Raw genomic sequence first — 16,642 nt, 5'->3', positions numbered from 1 at the left:
GGGCCACATAAAGAATCTGCTAAGTACGATTTTAGCACGGAAGCAATTATGAGCCTATCGAAGATTTTTTGAGAAAAGTTATCTGGTAAGCTAAAAACGGTTTCCATGAGGCTGAATACCAAAAGAGTACTGCTGGCCTTAGGAGTCATATTTATTATTATTTTTTAAGTAGTCATGTCAAATGAGCAAGTAAGTATTTATTCACTGGATGCCACAGAATTAAAATGAGAGGGGATTAAGTGAACAGTGAGGGGTGAAGGGTTGATGCCAACTGTACTGGCCAGTTTGGTGATATGAAAAGCCACGGGGCCATGAGAATGTGAGAGAAGAGGTAGGGAAGGCTGGAAATGGAATCTTGACAGCAACCTTGAAGCAGCAGCCATTAAGAATCAAAGAAGGAAACAGAAGAGACCCTTTAGGAAAGATTTGAGACAAAAGAGAAAACAGGACCCATGTCATGGGTCTGTTTTTGGAAGAAGCTTTCAGCATTACACACTGAAAAGAGACAGCAAGCCGCTGTCAACAATTCTTTCTAGTGTTCTTTCTTCCGGCAGTAAAACAAGACTTGCCCAAACAAAAGCAAATTGAGCAGTGCAGAAATGTCTATGGAAGATGGGGAAGTTACTCCCCACCCCATCCCCACCCCACGGTCCTTCCAGACATTTGAGTGCAAACAGACTGAAGGCCATGGACAGGATATATGGCATTTCACATCTTCCTTCCAAAACCTCATTAAAATTATAGCAATGGGATTAAAAATGGTTGAAATCAACCATAAGGAGAATGGTCAAAGAAGTGAGAGAGCCCAACAAATTTCTGGGAAGTGGGAAGTAAATGAAGAAATTGTACTGATAAAGAAGGATGAAGAAGCCACAGTCTAGTAGGAAAGTAAAAAGCAGATAGAGGAAAGGAAAAAGCAGATGGGACAATAGCTACAGTGGGAACCAAGATGCTCAATTACTAATGAGCATTGGAGAGAAGCATAGGCCTAAAAACTGGGACTAACTGAAAAACCCAGAGATGGAACCCCATCCACTCCCCTCCCCCCATGAGTGAAACTCCTGGAAGTCTGGCATAACCTCCCAGGCTTTCTGGAGCTAGAGTCTCCAGCATAACAGCCAATGTCCTACCTACTCACCAGAAGGCAAACCCCTCTGGCCCACAAGCCCCACCCATATAACCAGCATTCCTAAATACCATTTTATGACTTCATTCTTAAATATAAAGAGACTGTCCAAGGATTACCATATATTTAATTAAATTCAGCAGCAAGAGAGAAAAAGACCAAAAATGGTAGGAAAAATGACCCCAAGAAGAAAAAACAATAATTCAAGGATAAGAAGAGAATTTTTTAAAAGCCTAATTAATCTCCTCACAGATATTTCAGAAGATGTTAACATCCATAAACTACAAGAATGGATGCTTTGAAAAAGTGACGGCTAGAGAGTAGGAAAGAGCTTAGAAGAGAAAGCCAAGAAACCTCCCAGAAAGCATAACGAGAAGCCCAGAAAAACGCTATGGAGGTTCCTCAGGAAACTAAGAATAGATCTAACTACCATATGCTCTAGCTATTTCACGTCTTAGTATTTATCTGAAGAATACTAAAAGACTAATTTGAAAAGTTTCTGCACCCCATGTTCACTGCAGTATTATTTACAAAAGCCAAGATATAGGAGCAGCTGAAGTGATCATCAGTGGATGAATGAATAAGTATGTGGTAGATATACACGGTGGGATACTACTCAGCCATAAAGAATGAAATCTTGCCATTTGTGACAACACAGATCTTAAGGATATTATGCGAAGTGAAATAAGTCAGACTGAGAAAGACAAATACCATTTGATTTCATTCATATGTGGAATCTAAAAAAACAAAATGAACAAGAAAAGCAATACAAAAACAAACTCATAGATAGAGAACAGGTTGATGGTTACCAGAGGGGAAGGGGGCAGAGCAGTGGGTGAAATGGGTAAAAGGGATCAACTGTAGAATGGAGGGTAACTAGACTGTTGGTGGTGATCACTTTGTAATGTATACAGATGTCAAATTATAATGGAACTGGTATAATATTATATACCATTTTGCTTCAAATAAATAAATAAATAAAAGAAAAAGAAGAAGCCCAAAAGACAAGTGGAGTTTAAGGAGATCCATAAACAAACCCATCTTTCCCACTTGAATTTGAATCCAACCGAAAAATTGATAAAGGAAATGGATGGATAGAATAAAAATGTCTGTTGCTCTATTGAAAAGAAAGCTGCCCTGGAGGATGTAGATTCAAAGCTTGGAAGCACTTGCTGGCACTCCACGCCTGAACTGGACAGACCTACTCACCCTGTCACAGGCTGCACGTTGGAGCCCCTGCAGGGAGCCCCTTGCTGGAGGGAAGGAAATGATCGTAACTCACCTTCTCCACAGGTTGGCAGATGCCCGACAAGAAGATGTCCTTCCTCTAAACTCACCAGTTGGACAAGTCACTTCTCCTCCCCTGGAGAGAAATGAGTAAGGGACTGGTGAGAGCCAGGAGTGTTACTTTAAAGGAATTTCTTCCTCAGGAAGCCAGAAAGAAAGTATTAAAAATATAAGAGAGAAAATATAAAAGACATAAAGGATCAATTGAGAAGGCTCAGCAACTTATTAGAATGCCATGAAGAAACTGAAAAAATCGAAGGGAGAAAAATAATTAAGAGACTGTCTCTGTGCTGAAAGAGTTTCCAGATTGAAAGGGTCCACTGAGAGCTGAGGAGATTTAATTTTTTTCTTAAAGTCCTAAATATCATGCTGATATTTCAGAACACCTAGGATAAAGAAAGTTTCTGGAGACTTCCATGTAGAAAAAAATACAAAGTGAAATGAAAACAAAAGTCACTTGCCGAAAAATCAGCTGGACATCAGACTTCGCATCTGCACCACTAGAAGCCAAAGCCTATGGAGCAACACCTTCACAGTTTTGAGGAAAAATTATTTTCAACCCAGAATTCTACAACCAGCCAAACTATTAGTCAAGTATGAAGGCTGAATAAAGACATTTTAGATGCACAAAAATTCAGACGACATATCCCCATGCACCTTGAAGGAGTTAAGAAGTTGCTGCAAAGAGAAGGAATAAACCAAAAAGAGCGAACATGGCATCTAGCAGAGCAATGTGTGCAAACTGGGAGGATATGATGTTGGCTCTCAGCTGCGTAGCCAGTCCAGGTTGGAGGAAAGTGGAGGATCGTGGAGGCCTCAGGGATAGATGGAAGGGTGGTGAGGGTGCAAAATATCTGGTTATAGTAAATGCAGTTGGTAGCAAGAAAAATGGGAAAACCCCAAACTTCACTCCAAACACATTCTTCTTTGTCACAGAGGCTGTGATGCTGGATCAGAGATTATGAGCCGCAGTCCTGGGATGGTCCTTACTTGCACAGCTAACAGACTACCTCTGTGTTGTTTTCCATTTTTAGAGTCAATGCCTAGACACATTGTGGGAGAACCTATAGTCACAGAACAGGACTTGAATGCCCTCATCTTTGTCCCTATAAAAGATCAGGCACCGCTGATGGAGACTGGGAAGCAGAAGGGGAGGAGGGAGGAGGGACTGCAGTGTCTTCATGTGAGACAGCACCGGTGACTTTTGGAACTTTTGGAACAAGAACTGTTCAACTTTGGGCCTTGAAGTTGCCTAGATCACCAGAATTGTTGAGAGGCAGGGTTAGGAACTTAAGGGCTGGGATAAATTCTCAATCGCTGTAAGAAGTCTCTTAGAAAATACCCTCTGTAGATTAGGTCAACAGTGACAGGCAGGGCTGCCACCTCCCGTTGGGCCAACCTGGCACCGCACCCTCCAGGGGGCTCGACTCACCTCGTGGTTACTAAGGATTTGTTTAGTTATTATGGCAGTTTTCTGGCAGAGGGCTCTTGGGATGCCTTTTCCTATTCCCAAAGTCAGGGGTCCCCTGGCACAGAACTGTTCCTACAGGCACATAGGTAACCACCAGAAAGGCTACAAGCAGAATTAACTTTGAGTGACCACCTCTGGGGTTGTGCTATGCAGTCAGAAGAAGGGGGAGAGAGGAGAAGGGTACAACAGAAGGTTTCAGCTTTTCACCCTGATCCTTCCTGGACTATCTGATATTTTGAAACCATGGGCACATATTTCTTTCGTTAAAAATTCTGAAAGTAATCATTAAAAACAAACAAACACAAAAAGCCCGGACTGTCTGGCAGCTCCTGGGATGTCCCCAGGCCCTTTGCTTCGCTCACCCCTTCCTTTACCTGCCGGCAAGTCTGCGGCTGCCCCCCTCCTGCCCTGTGGCCTGCATGGGAAGCCCAGCAGCCCCTCTCCTCTCACCTCCCGAGACCCCCCCGGGGGCGTGTCCCCTTGGGCAGGCCCCTCCACGGCAGCCTGGTCCTTAAAAGCGCTTGGCCTTTACTCCATCCCCGCATTTGAGTCCCTCCAAAACAGCATGAGCACGAACTGTTGCTTGTAGCCATTTCTTCCCGGATACGAGTATGTTTCGGAGACATAGGGTAGGACACAAATTCTAATTCAATAATCAGCTACCCCTGTTCCTAGAAACGCAATGCCGTTCCCGGCTTTGGACGCCATTTGGGATTTGGGCTTCTCCCCCTGGCCGGCTATTAGGAGCACCTGCCGGGCTGCCCCCAGCCTCGGCTGTGATTCACTCCGCGGAGGGAGAGGCCGGTCTGGGGCCGGAAGCCATCCCCAGGTGATTTTAATGTGTAGCCGGAATGAGAATCACTGCTCTGCTCTCTCCAGATGCCAGGCGACAATCCCCCAATCGCTGTTGTTTTACTCTGTTCCATATAGAGCTTGACTCTCTTATTTTTTAGTGAAAGTATAATTAACATACACTGTTCTATTAGCTTCAGGTGTACAACGTATCAATATCAGAGAGTTTGACTCTGTTTTTCCCTCTCTTCCCAGACCATGCAGCCCCTCAGACTGCAGCCAGACTGTAGGAGAGCATGCTTTCCCTTCTTTCTCTGTGTCTACACCCATACGCAGGCCTTTAAAACGTGGACCGTGTATATTGCTGTGCAATTTGTTTTTGTCACTTGGCTTCCTTTCATTCTGTTATACTGATCTATCTCAATTTTCAAAGCCCACATGATATTCCATTATTAAGCATATACCATAATTTGCTTAACTATTTTCCTATTGATGTCATTTGGGCTTTTTTCCTAATTTTCGCTCTTGCTGAGTACGCTGCATTGAACATCCATGTGGGCGTATAGCCTTCAAAGTTGTGCAAATATTTCCAGAGTGGAATCACTGAGGTCAAAGGATACATATATTTAAAATTTTGACAGGTGTTGCAAAAATGCTCTCCATTTTTTAATGGTGTATCAGTTTACTCTTCCACCGACAGTTTGTTAAAGCCTTCCTTCCTTGGTACTCCTAACCAACACCAAGTATTATCAGCCTTTTTATTATTTGTGAATCTGCTAGGCAAAAAACAATATTGCATTCTTTTAGTTTGCATTTCCTGATACTTGTGAAGTTGAACATCTTTTTGTATTTTTGTTAGGACTTTATATTTTTTTCTGTGAACTGCCTGTTGAATAGATTTTTTGATGACTATTAGTTTGGACGATGCAATATAGTCCCCCCTCCTCAATCTCTCTGCCTCTTTTATTCCATTATGCAGGCAATCTTATCAATTTTTGACTTATTCAAAAGAATGGAGGGAAACAGTATGCATAATTCAAAATTTGAGAAAAGCACAATGAAATTTATATAAGATTTTCATGTTTTTAGAAAGATCGCACATCTGGGAGTGAGAATTGGATTCACACCTTAGTTCTGCCTCCGTCTATCTGGGTAACTCTGGGGATTTTACTTTCCTCACTGAGCCCTGGTTTTCATAATTATAGAATGGGAATAATAACCTATTTTGCCTAATTGTGGTAATTAGATAATGCGTGTAAACCACCTGTCATGGAGCCTGTCACACAGTGCAGTACTGGATAAGTGGTTGTTATTGTTACATGGTTATTATAACATTGGATCATAGGAATTCTCCTAAACTAGGAAGTTCCTAAACTCACCTGGAGTTTCTCAGTCCCCTTCCTTATTCTTACGTTAGCATTAGCTACTCTCTAAATCATGCCACCTCGGCTTAGGTCCCCTTCCCTCTGCCTCTCTGATTGAGCAGGGTGTTGTCCCCTTCATGGTTAAGAGTTTGAATGTCAAGTCTGCAAACCCAGAGGCGGACGGGTCCCCTGAGCTGTGATGGAGCCCCGAACAGGCTGTGTTAAGAGTGGGGCCTAGAGCAGTGAGCAAACCCAGCATCAGAGAAGGTCTCCCTTTCCCCCAAGGTTCACTGTCAGATAGAGCCTGTGATTAATCCACAATCAAGAACTGACCATGGTTCCAGTTGAAATACTTGCTGTTATAAGTAATAGACCCTGGGGGCACAAACTTCATATCTTGGATCACAAGAATTACGGAGGCAGGGCCAGGCCAAGGTGGATTCATTCAAGCAGTTCAGCAACATGCTCCAGAGCCCAGTCCTTGCCATCTTTCCATACCGCCAGCAGCAGCTTGTTGCTGGTCCTGAGCTGGCTGCCTCGTGTCCCAGGGGAGCCGCTGCAGAAAACTGCATCCAGAGACAGAGGGAAAAAAAGCTTCTCTTGTGTCTTTTTTAAAGCATGAAGAAATCTTTTTCACAAGTCCCCCTACAGAGTGCTCTGAGCATCGTATGGGCCCCAGCTGAATCAGTAGCAGGACACTGAAATTACTATCACTGACCTGGGCTGCTCTGGGTCAGAGAGGCCTGGCCCGTTCTGAAGCACCGGCTTCAACACCTGAGCAAAACTGAGCAGGGGAGAGGGGGATGGCCGTTGCCAGTGGTGATGATGATCTGCAGTGTGTACCACTGCCGTGTGTCGTTAGAAGGATTCGTAAGATATATGTTTAAGATCGAATTTTAAATTAATATGCAAATGCTTCAGTTAGTCATCTAAAACATTTACCAACTTTGAAGTTTGCAACCTGGAAACTTAGCATTACAAAGGGAGGGCAGTAATATTTCCTGTCATTTGTGAAGCTAAGAGTGGTGTTTATGAGTAAATAACCCAACTTTGAAAGGACTAAGGCTTGGAGAATGAGCATTCAGTTCCCAAGCACTTGGCATGGAATGAGTTCTATGTGGCTCTCTTGAGATCATAAGATAGAAAACTCCTGGGCTTGTGGGACCCAAATGCAGCAGTCAGGGAGCCAAGGTGGCCCTTCTAGGGCCATGTCTGTGGTGAGGCCTGCCATCCAGGTCACCCAGGGAACCTCATACCAAACACCTGGAATATAAAGATATGGGGGGGGAGGAAGGCACATGGGAGAGTATAGTTCTAGAAAAGGAGTTCATTCTAAGACATCCCTTAAATATCCTCAGATCCCTGTGACCTGGAGGACCAAACTAATGACATTCCTCCAGCTCACTTCTCTGTCCTTGCCCTTCAAGCCTGGCTTATGTTGAAGAGCACAGATTTCAAATACTAACAGGGCACGGTCCACCATGCGGGGCAAAGCAGGACATGTAGGGTGCTGAGGCCCAACCTGGGAAGGGTGTTATTGAATTTGCAACTGGAGAGCCACCACGATGTCTTGGATCCTTCGGCTCTAAAATGCTTGTTTGGGACTGACTTTCTGGAATGAAGAACCTTTCTGCACACCTGGTTAGAAAAGAAATTGAATCTGTAGAGGAGGCAAAACCAGGTTTGGGCACAGTTACCTTGGTGAGGCCCTGGCAAGGCAGCCTGGAAGACTGGCGTCTGCATGTGTGTGGGTTTGGGGGAGCGTGGGGAAGGGTAAGCAAGTGTATTGCAGGGAGCTCCCCCTGAGATGAGCGCTGGAGACACCCACCCACGTCCCACCCCCAGAGCAATTATACCAGACTCTCAGGAAATAGGCAGGGCAAGGTTGAATCTACCACATCCGAGGTCTTAGAAATCATTCTCTCAATGTGTTACGCCAAGAATTTTGTTCATAGTACCACCTTAGATAATGTCATCAATGGGGTTCACTGTCCCCTCTGCCTATGCCTTTCAACCCAGGTAGGTGCTGTCTTGGGGATACAAGCAGAGAGGTGGGAGCCCTCGGCAGGCAGGTTTCTCCTCCTCTGCTCTGTGCCTGAGCCAAGGATCAAAGGTGTTGTTTTGGTGAGCCCCCCAAGGCTGCTCTCCCCCACTGCCCATCTGTGTGTCACTTTGGGTATCTGACGGAGGAAGCCCTTAATCAACAGTCATGATCTCCCATGAGCAACAAAAAGCTCTTTCAATATTATAATAATTTGGAAAATTGATTGATTGAACAAGAAATTAGTTCTAACTGTTCGGGGGGGATGACAATTGTTAAATTAGTGAATCATATGAAAAAGGGAGCACAGGAAGGTTTGTAATCAGAAGACATGCTCTTAGAAAATACTTTGAGGAAATCCATTTATTTGTCCCTCCTATGAGCTGGAAAGACTCCAGAGTCTGGGTTTGCATCTGCCGTCCCACATCCTGGCCTAGGAGTTTGGGCCTGTCATCTTACTTCCCTGGTCCCTAGTCTCCTCACTTAGGAAGTGGGAAGAACAGTAGCTCAGGAAGGCTCTGGGGACCATGGGTCCTGAAGACTCTCTTCCCTTAGCTGAGTCTGGGAGAATGGGACAGTCCTGTGTAACACTCACAAAATTGTGCTGGGGCTGGCCCAGGTCTGCTGGCTAATCCAAGACCAAAGCAGAAATATTCCTGGACAATTCCAGGGCCCACCAGAGCCCTTCCCTGTCCACAGACTCACAGCCTACACAAAGGGGGTGCCCGTGCTGGGAGCCAGCTGAGATAAGCTGGTCCCATTTCCCTTTGTTTCCTCTCTGCAAACAGACAGAGCAAGCTCAGCCCTGTCATCTAAGCTGAATAATTTGGCCAAAGTCGAGTGATAATCTCCCAAACTGACTGGCGTTCTCAGGTCATCAGCTGACTTCCAGAGTACCCTGGCTCTGTCCTGTACCAGCCGTGTCCCTTGGGACAAGTGCTTTAACCTCCCTCAGACTTGCTCCCCCATCATCTGCAAAATAAATATGATAGCACAGGATCGTTGTGAAGATTAAGGTCATTGAGATAGAGTGTAGGAAGCATCAGCACAATGCCTGGAACATGGAAATAGTAACAATCACCACCGTTGGCATATCGAAAGCAGGCTTAGCAATTCCTGAGTAGTACTGTACAGTTTTAAGATAATAAAGCCATATTTATATACAAAAAAAACCCTCTAATTCATTCTCTCACTCTTCACACTGGCCCTGTGCCCTATTCAGTTCAAATTAGTGAGGTTTTTTTATACCAATAGCCAAATGGTGTTCACGTCAGGCACTGCCCCCACCCCGAGTCTCCCCGGGACCCCACCAGCGGTGGTCAGTGAGGTGTGGCGGAGGTGCCCTCCAACATCTCCCAGTCCTAAGCCCCAGGATCCTCTGTCATCAGGGTCACTTCTCGATCGCTCGGTTGGAAGGGGAGTTGTAGCACCCGTCAGGGGCTCACGTCCACCTGCACTGAACTTGCCCGTCTCTCCCTGCAGGCGGTAAAGCGGTTCTTGAAACAGGAATGCAAGTGTCACGGCGTGAGTGGCTCGTGTACTCTGCGGACGTGCTGGCTGGCCATGGCCGACTTCAGAAAAACAGGCGATTACCTCTGGAGGAAGTACAACGGGGCCATCCAGGTCGTCATGAACCAGGACGGCACTGGTTTCACTGTGGCTAACAAGAGGTTTAAGAAGCCAACAAAAAATGACCTCGTGTATTTTGAGAATTCTCCAGACTATTGTATCAGGGACCGAGATGCAGGTAAGTTCAAAACACTCTACTCGCAGTACCTAATTCTCTCACGGATCCATAATCCACAACTTCAGTGCAGTCCTGGGTGTGCAGCCTGACAGTTCCGTAAGTGCAGCCAGCTGCCTTCACGTTCAACGTGGTGTTCTGCTCAGTCATATGTGAGTGTGCGGAGAGCTTTCCTAGGCAACTGGAGAAATGGGTTGATAATGTGCAGGTTCTGGAGAAAGGTGAACCCAAGAAGGTACATGGCAAAGAGTCAGAATGTGCAGATTAGCCAAATTCTTCAGCCTGGACGAAACTCTAACGCCCACTCACTCTGAACAGCAACCGGCGTCTCTGCTGTGATCCCAAAGCCGAGAGGAGTAGAGCTAGGCCATGCACCTTCTCCCTTAGCAATCCCACCTCTGTGACTGTGAAAGAGGGGCCAGGGCTTTAAAGTTAGCCAGTTTTGAGATCTGCCATACTTCTCACTCCCTCATTCTTTCCAATATGCTGAGAAGTTGCCAAATACTAGAAAGCAAAAATTCATCCCCACTGGCTTGGCTGTTGGTGGGCAGTGGATGAGAGCTGTGTAAGAGGCATTTTGTTTATTAAAGCCACACCCTTCCCTCCAGACAGCACTTCGTCTGTCTTGAACTCACTCAAAGAGCAGCTCCATCAGCCTCAACGTAGCTGTTTCCACCAGTGTGGTTTAGGCACCTGCTCTTCTCTACCTCTCACCTCTCCCAGGTGCAGGGAGCTCCGGGCTTAGCACAGTCTTTGCAAAGCCTCATCCAAACTAAGAAGGAGCCCAAGTCTCAGTGGATAGGAGGAGATGGAGAGCCCAAGGCCAACTCCGGCTTGAGCCAACTTCCCAGACTCAGTAGAAAGCAAGGGAATTCATTATCAGGAAAAACATCCTTGAATTTAAATTCTAAATTTGTTTTCTGTTCTAAAGTAATTGCAAAGAAACCAGTAAAACAGTGCAGACGGCAGCCAGCTCCTAACACTACATTGACCAAAAGGGACTATTACCAGGGAATGTCACAAGAAGTCCAGAGCCTCTCCTTTGTCCGTGAGCAGCTGAATTTCCTTCCTGGTTTGATGAGCACGTTCTTTACAGCCTTTGGGTGGGTTTGTACATGCAGCCTACGGATTAACAAGGGCTTGAGCGCAAGGAGCAGACCTGTGCCCTGCTGCATTCCTGACATGCTCTGGGACCTCTAACAGGTCATCCTACTTGTCAGCCCAAAGTTTCAGCCAAATCACCATGAAGCCTATACTTTGATCCAGGATTGTCCCAGAGGTCTGGCTCCCCTCTGCCATTAACTAGCTGTCTAAGCTTAGGCTCCTCAGACAGGACATGGGGATGATGACATTGTGATCACTTTAGGAATTACAGTGGATTGACTCCTGTGTGCCAGGTAATGGGCTCAGATCATTGCACACATGGTCTTATTTAATCCTCAGAGCCACCCAATGACATCAGCACATTGGAACCAGTTCAGGGGTTGGGAGTGGGGAGAGGGTGGCCCCTGGTTGATCAACACCAAGGAAGAACCAAATTCCCATCTTAGCTTTTGGGATCAGATAAGCAGCCCTGGATGATATCATCATCCCAAGTGCCTGGATGAGAAAAATGAATGACTAGCTCAAGATCTCCCTGGTCTTGGAGGGGATGGATGTCTGGCTATCTGATCCCATGGCCCGCACACCTGACCCTGACACAACCTGTCACTAGCTAGCTTTGAAAAGACAGCGTGAAGCCAAACCCTCATTTCAAATGTCAGAGGACCTGCTTCCCCAGGACATCTTCTCTGGCTTTTTGGATTGAAGCAGTTCACACAGTGAAACAAATGGTTATGATGCTTGATGAGCACTGAACTGCCTCATGGGTATCCAATGAAATAAAGATCTTACTTTGTCTTCCCCCCAGAGGAGATTCTGAATCTATCCCGACTCATCTTCAGGATACTAAGTTGTTCTTCCACACTTTGCTTTTGCTCCTCCCGGTATTAGAACATGGTTCTGTGCCTTGATCCTAAAATAGCAAACACATCTGCAGTACCTGCCGTTCATGGGCACTTGATCTGCATTCTGTCAGTGACTCCACAAAGAATCTGTAAAGGGGTATGTTATCATCCCATTTTATGGGAGGGAGAATGAGGCTCTGACAAACAGGTTACGGAATTTGCTCAAAAACTCCCGATTGGTTAAGACACAGAGCAGAGACTTGAACCATCCGTCCTTTTAAGCATTTCACTCTGTCTCTCGATGCACCAGCTGCAAGGCACCCTGTGGCAGGTGCTGACTTTTAGAGGGAAGTTTTATCATTTAGTCACTCTCAATTTATTCTGTTCTATTTTAGGCTCATTTTAGCCTATCTCATTTTTAGCTTTAAAAGATGTGAACTTGGTTCTTGTTGGTTTGATTAACCAGGAGCCACCCTGTTATTCTCTTTTTTTTTTTTTAAGTAGCCAGTTTCAGTGTATTGGATCAGATTTCCATTAAGATCCCTAGATTATTCATAACTCGCTTGATCTATCCTTCACATCCTTTTTATAGCTGAGCCTAAGAAAATGCCAAAGTCAGCCATATAAACTTTTCTTTTTAATTCTATTGACCATCAGGTGACTACTTAAGTGAAAATATGATTCAGGGTGTTTGCTATCATGTAGGCAAAAGTTCCAATTATTGAAAGAGTAGAGTTTTCACTGTTCATACTCGAATTCACATATACATAGCCACACGTGTGAGATGCGGATTTTCCCTGAGAAAGCCTGCGTCAACTCATACAGCAGCCTAGAGCCTTCCGCCTGCCGCGTAACCGATGGCCTTCTAAAGATGAAGACTTATCCTGGCCATTTTCTACTAGAAACTCCTGTAGTGTGCACTCTAGAAAGTTGGTCACAACAGTCATAGAAGGGGGTGGTTCCGAATCATTCTGGAGTAGCCCCTAACCTCTGCGGAGGGAGGGAGATGTGACAAAATCTGAGTCCTTCCAGAAGGGGGAGATTCTTGCTCATAACTCACAGCGACATTCCTTCTCTGAGCTCTGCGTCCTTGTCCTGAAAGGAAGGTGCTGAGGGTTCCAAAGCTAGCGTCCTGTCAATCTATATTTAAGAAGCCCCCAGCATGTGTGCATTACTAAGTGAGCATGTCATGAAGGGACTCTCTTCCCTTCAGTAGCACCATACTGCCTTAGGAAGGGGCTGTTTTCTAGGAAGGGCTAAATGGAACGCCCGCATGTTTGGAATGGGTTACCTTCAAAGGTATCCAGGCTCTAAAATAGGTCCGAATGGGGCAGTAAAATTTAAAACAAATTAATTTTTCTTTCATTTTCTCTATTCAAATTGACACTAACCTTTCCCTAGATGACATCTCACACCACCCAGTGTGCTTTATTGTGGCCATATTGTTCTATTTTGCTTTCTTAAAATATCCTACACATTTCCTATTTAACTGATTGGGTACCTTCTACTTGTCAGCACTGGAAAAGCAATGGTGGTGAGCAGCTTGAGTCTTGCCAAGTAAGAGATACCTGCAGCTGACTGACTTTACTCTCGCTGGCCAACACTTGTTTCCCTTTCCAAGAAACTCATTATGTGACCGGAGTGAGCCTGCTTGTTTTGTCAATCCGGTTTGTGGAATGGACAAAGGCTACAGGTCTAGTCCGCTATTTTCCAAAGTGAGGGCCTCTTCAGAAAACTCTTAAATCAGAATCTCAGGGGATTGTTGGTGAGATTCTGTCTGCATTTCAAACTTCAGCACATTAAAGTGGAAAATCGATGTTTTAGGCAGTCCCTGGCCTAACACATTGTTTTCATAAGTATTTTTTCATAAGTATTAGGTAAGAAGAAATCCTGGGAGACATTATATTCTTTGGAATGCCTGATATCTTACGAAGGAAAAAAGAAATCTTTACTTAAGGAGTTCTAGACAAGTAGCAACCAAAAATATTCTCCATCCTGGCTCGCCCAGTATAAAGGATCTTCTTCCACGTGGAGGTCCTGAATTTTCAGGAACCCTCTTGCACTGTAAGTGCATTAAAATGATCTCAGCCATCCAAGCATTCACTGGAATTAGCTTGACAGAGATGATCAAGCCAGCCTTTAGAGAAGTCCTAAGAGAATAATACCAGGCATAGCAAATTTCCACGAGAAATGCAGAAGGCTGAGTCAAGACCCTGGGGTACGCCCAGGCGAGGACAGACCCAGACCCCGGTGGGGAGAAGGGTGGTGGGAACATTGGGTGAGTTCCCCTGAGAGTCTGGCCCCTGCTATACACCTCCTGGGCATTTTCTCTGAATCTGCACAGCAGTTACCCCCCATTTATAGAGAAGGGAATTGAGGCTCAGAAAAGCTTCTTAACATGCCTGAGACTGTGTGGCCTGTAGGCGGTAAATAAAACAAAAAATAAAAATCAAAAGTCCATACTTTTCTCACTCTATCACTTTACTTCCTGAAATTTGGGGAGGGGAGACCTGTGTCCTAAAGAGGCAGCGTGAGGACACGGGAACAGAGTGCGCGAAGGGGCCCACTGAGTGGGGAGGTGGAAAGTGGTCAGACCCAAGCTTCCCTCCTGTTTGGCTCACGTTGCCTTGAGGCCCCTTCCAATGACAAGCCCTTCAAGTTTTCGAGAGTGTAAATGTCCTTAACTATTCCTAAAAAAAAAAAAATCACAAGCTCAAATGATTAAGGAAGCTATTCTATGGCAACAACAACAACAGACATTGTCCACCAGCCTTCAGTTGAGGAAAGTGAGTGCTCTGACGTTCAACGATAAAGACTCCCCTCAGATTCCGCAAGTCCGTGCAGCAGTGGGACGCCGTGCATGTGACATGATGCAGGCCACTCTGAAGGCGGCATCTGGGAAGCCGGGCTTTCTGAGGCGGATATTCTCGTGCTCGTGTGGTTATCTACGCCGGTTATTGCCCCAGGCGTCTGTAAATCAAAGAAGCCCTCCAGTTAGAGATAGTCCATCTCCAAGGAATGCCGCTGTCCTCTGCAGAGACACGAATGCACCTCATCACAGGCCACTTTCCCCCGTTATGATGTAAAACCCTGACCCGGGCCAGAGGTCACCCTGAGGTCTCCTCTCCAACTGTAGGAAACAGGCGACACTGCACCTCTTCTCCAGTCAAAAAAACAGAGTTCCACAGTTGCTTAACCTGTTGTTTGCTGTACGCCCGCCACATGGCCGAGGGCTGCGGGCTGTGAGTGGGGGAAGCACTAAGGTATCACGGTTTTCTGTACACAAATCGTACTTGGCAAACAGCTTGGAACCTTGGGAACGTGATTCCAGCCACGGGTTTACAGAGATTCGCCAATCTAGACACACCCCATGGCGTGGCCTGGTTTGCTGAAGCTCTGTGATTGCGACCCGATTGAAAGCAAGGGAACAGCGTGTCAGCCAATAGGAATGGAAGGATCTTATTTTGATAACTAATGCACAATTCCCACAGTACCTCCGAGGTCCCTCATTGCTCCATGGGTCAAATATTTATTGAGCCCCTTCTGTTTGTCAGACCATATGATAAGCCTCTGGAATGCAAAGATGAGGAAGCCAGACTCGTCCTTGCCCTGAGCCTTCACAAGGCCTCCCTGTCTCTGTAGATGAGCTGGGTGGTTAGCAGGCAATGGGACTCAGGCCAGGTGCTGGGGGTCCTCAAGCCCGGACAGGAAGGGGGTGCTTTCTGGGTTTCGGTCCTCACTCTGACGCTCTATTATAGGGTTTTACCGTACATGTGTCATTTGGAAAATTAAAAAATAGGTTATTCATCCCTTTCTGCATTGAGATTTATTTTAGAAATTCATGAATTGATACCCGAAAAGTGACAAGACAGCTAGACAAGGAGAGGATGAAATGAAAAATGTATTGGGGAGGCCTGTAAGTCACCGTTTCCACAGGCAATTGTTGATTACACCGTATAATTACTGTTAGTTACTATCCAGAGGACCCTCTCTTCAAACTCTGAGCGGCAGCTAATACAATTAGCCAGCCCCACCTTCCTGCAACACAGTCTTCCGGCTTTCCTCCTGCCCCACTAGCTAGTCTTCCCCAGTTCCAGTTGCTAGTTTCTCCTTGTAAACCTTGAAGATCTTCAGGGCCCGGCCGGGCCCCCTTCCCTTCTGTTTCTGGACCTTCTGCCTGGGGGGCCTTCTCCTTCACGATGGCTTTAACTGCTTCTCGGGCCTCATTTGGGTCCTACCCCTGCTTAACAGCTCCTCTCACTTGCTCACATCATTGTCAGCCTGATTCTGTTAAAACGGAACTCTTGACTCGTCCCACTCCCGAAACCTGTTTTCCTCAAGCTTCCTCTTCTCAGGAAACAGCAGAGCCGTCCGCTCCACTGGCAGCCATAAACCCGCAGGTCATGTGCTGCCCTCTTTCTCGCTTGCGCATCGGCCCATCACCAGGTCCTCGGGAAATGCATCAGGGTCTAGCTCAGAGAGCCTTCCTTGTTCCCTGACTCACAGCACTGGTTTATTTACATGTTTGTTTGGTCTCGGTCTGTCCCACTGGACTCTGATTCCATGATGGTAGGAACTATGTTCACTTAGCATTTATGTGCTGAATTGAGTTGAAAGGCAAGTTATCAACCATATTAAATATGCTCATCATAGGAGGTGAATTCTTAGTTATGTTGGTGCAACGTCATAACTTAAAGATAACTTGGTTGCTTTGACAGGTGACTATTAAGCACATCTTTGCTCATCACTGATGATAACACACGGCCTATGAAAATTCCCATTTAAATTGAAATGTTAAATGGATTTTTTCCTGATGTTCAAGTGCATTAGTGGACCATTTAGAGAGCTTAGGATGTTGCTGGCTGCCCATT

At 45.7% G+C, this 16,642-nt stretch overlaps 1 protein-coding gene across 2 annotated transcripts in view; it reads left to right on the top strand.

Moving 5' to 3' along the window:
• WNT2 (Wnt family member 2) overlaps positions 1-16,642 on the top strand; it is a 45,258-nt gene that overhangs the window by 15,585 nt on the left and 13,031 nt on the right. The window contains exons 4-5 of one of the 2 annotated variants that reach the window (XM_034671032.1): positions 9,564-9,828; positions 13,287-13,547. In XM_034671032.1, the coding sequence (XP_034526923.1) occupies positions 9,564-9,828; positions 13,287-13,309 (288 nt within the window). In that variant the 3' untranslated portion in view covers positions 13,310-13,547. Of the gene's footprint in view, positions 1-9,563; positions 9,829-13,286; positions 13,548-16,642 lie in introns of those variants that run through there. The other variant, XM_019797704.2, reaches the window with a different exon arrangement.

The sequence above is a fragment of the Ailuropoda melanoleuca genome, chromosome 1 (assembly GCF_002007445.2).
Source record: "Ailuropoda melanoleuca isolate Jingjing chromosome 1, ASM200744v2, whole genome shotgun sequence".
In the NCBI taxonomy this organism is placed as follows: Eukaryota; Metazoa; Chordata; class Mammalia; order Carnivora; family Ursidae; genus Ailuropoda; species Ailuropoda melanoleuca.
Note: the sequence above shows the minus strand (reverse complement) of the source record. Positions and strands in the feature narration are given on the sequence as shown.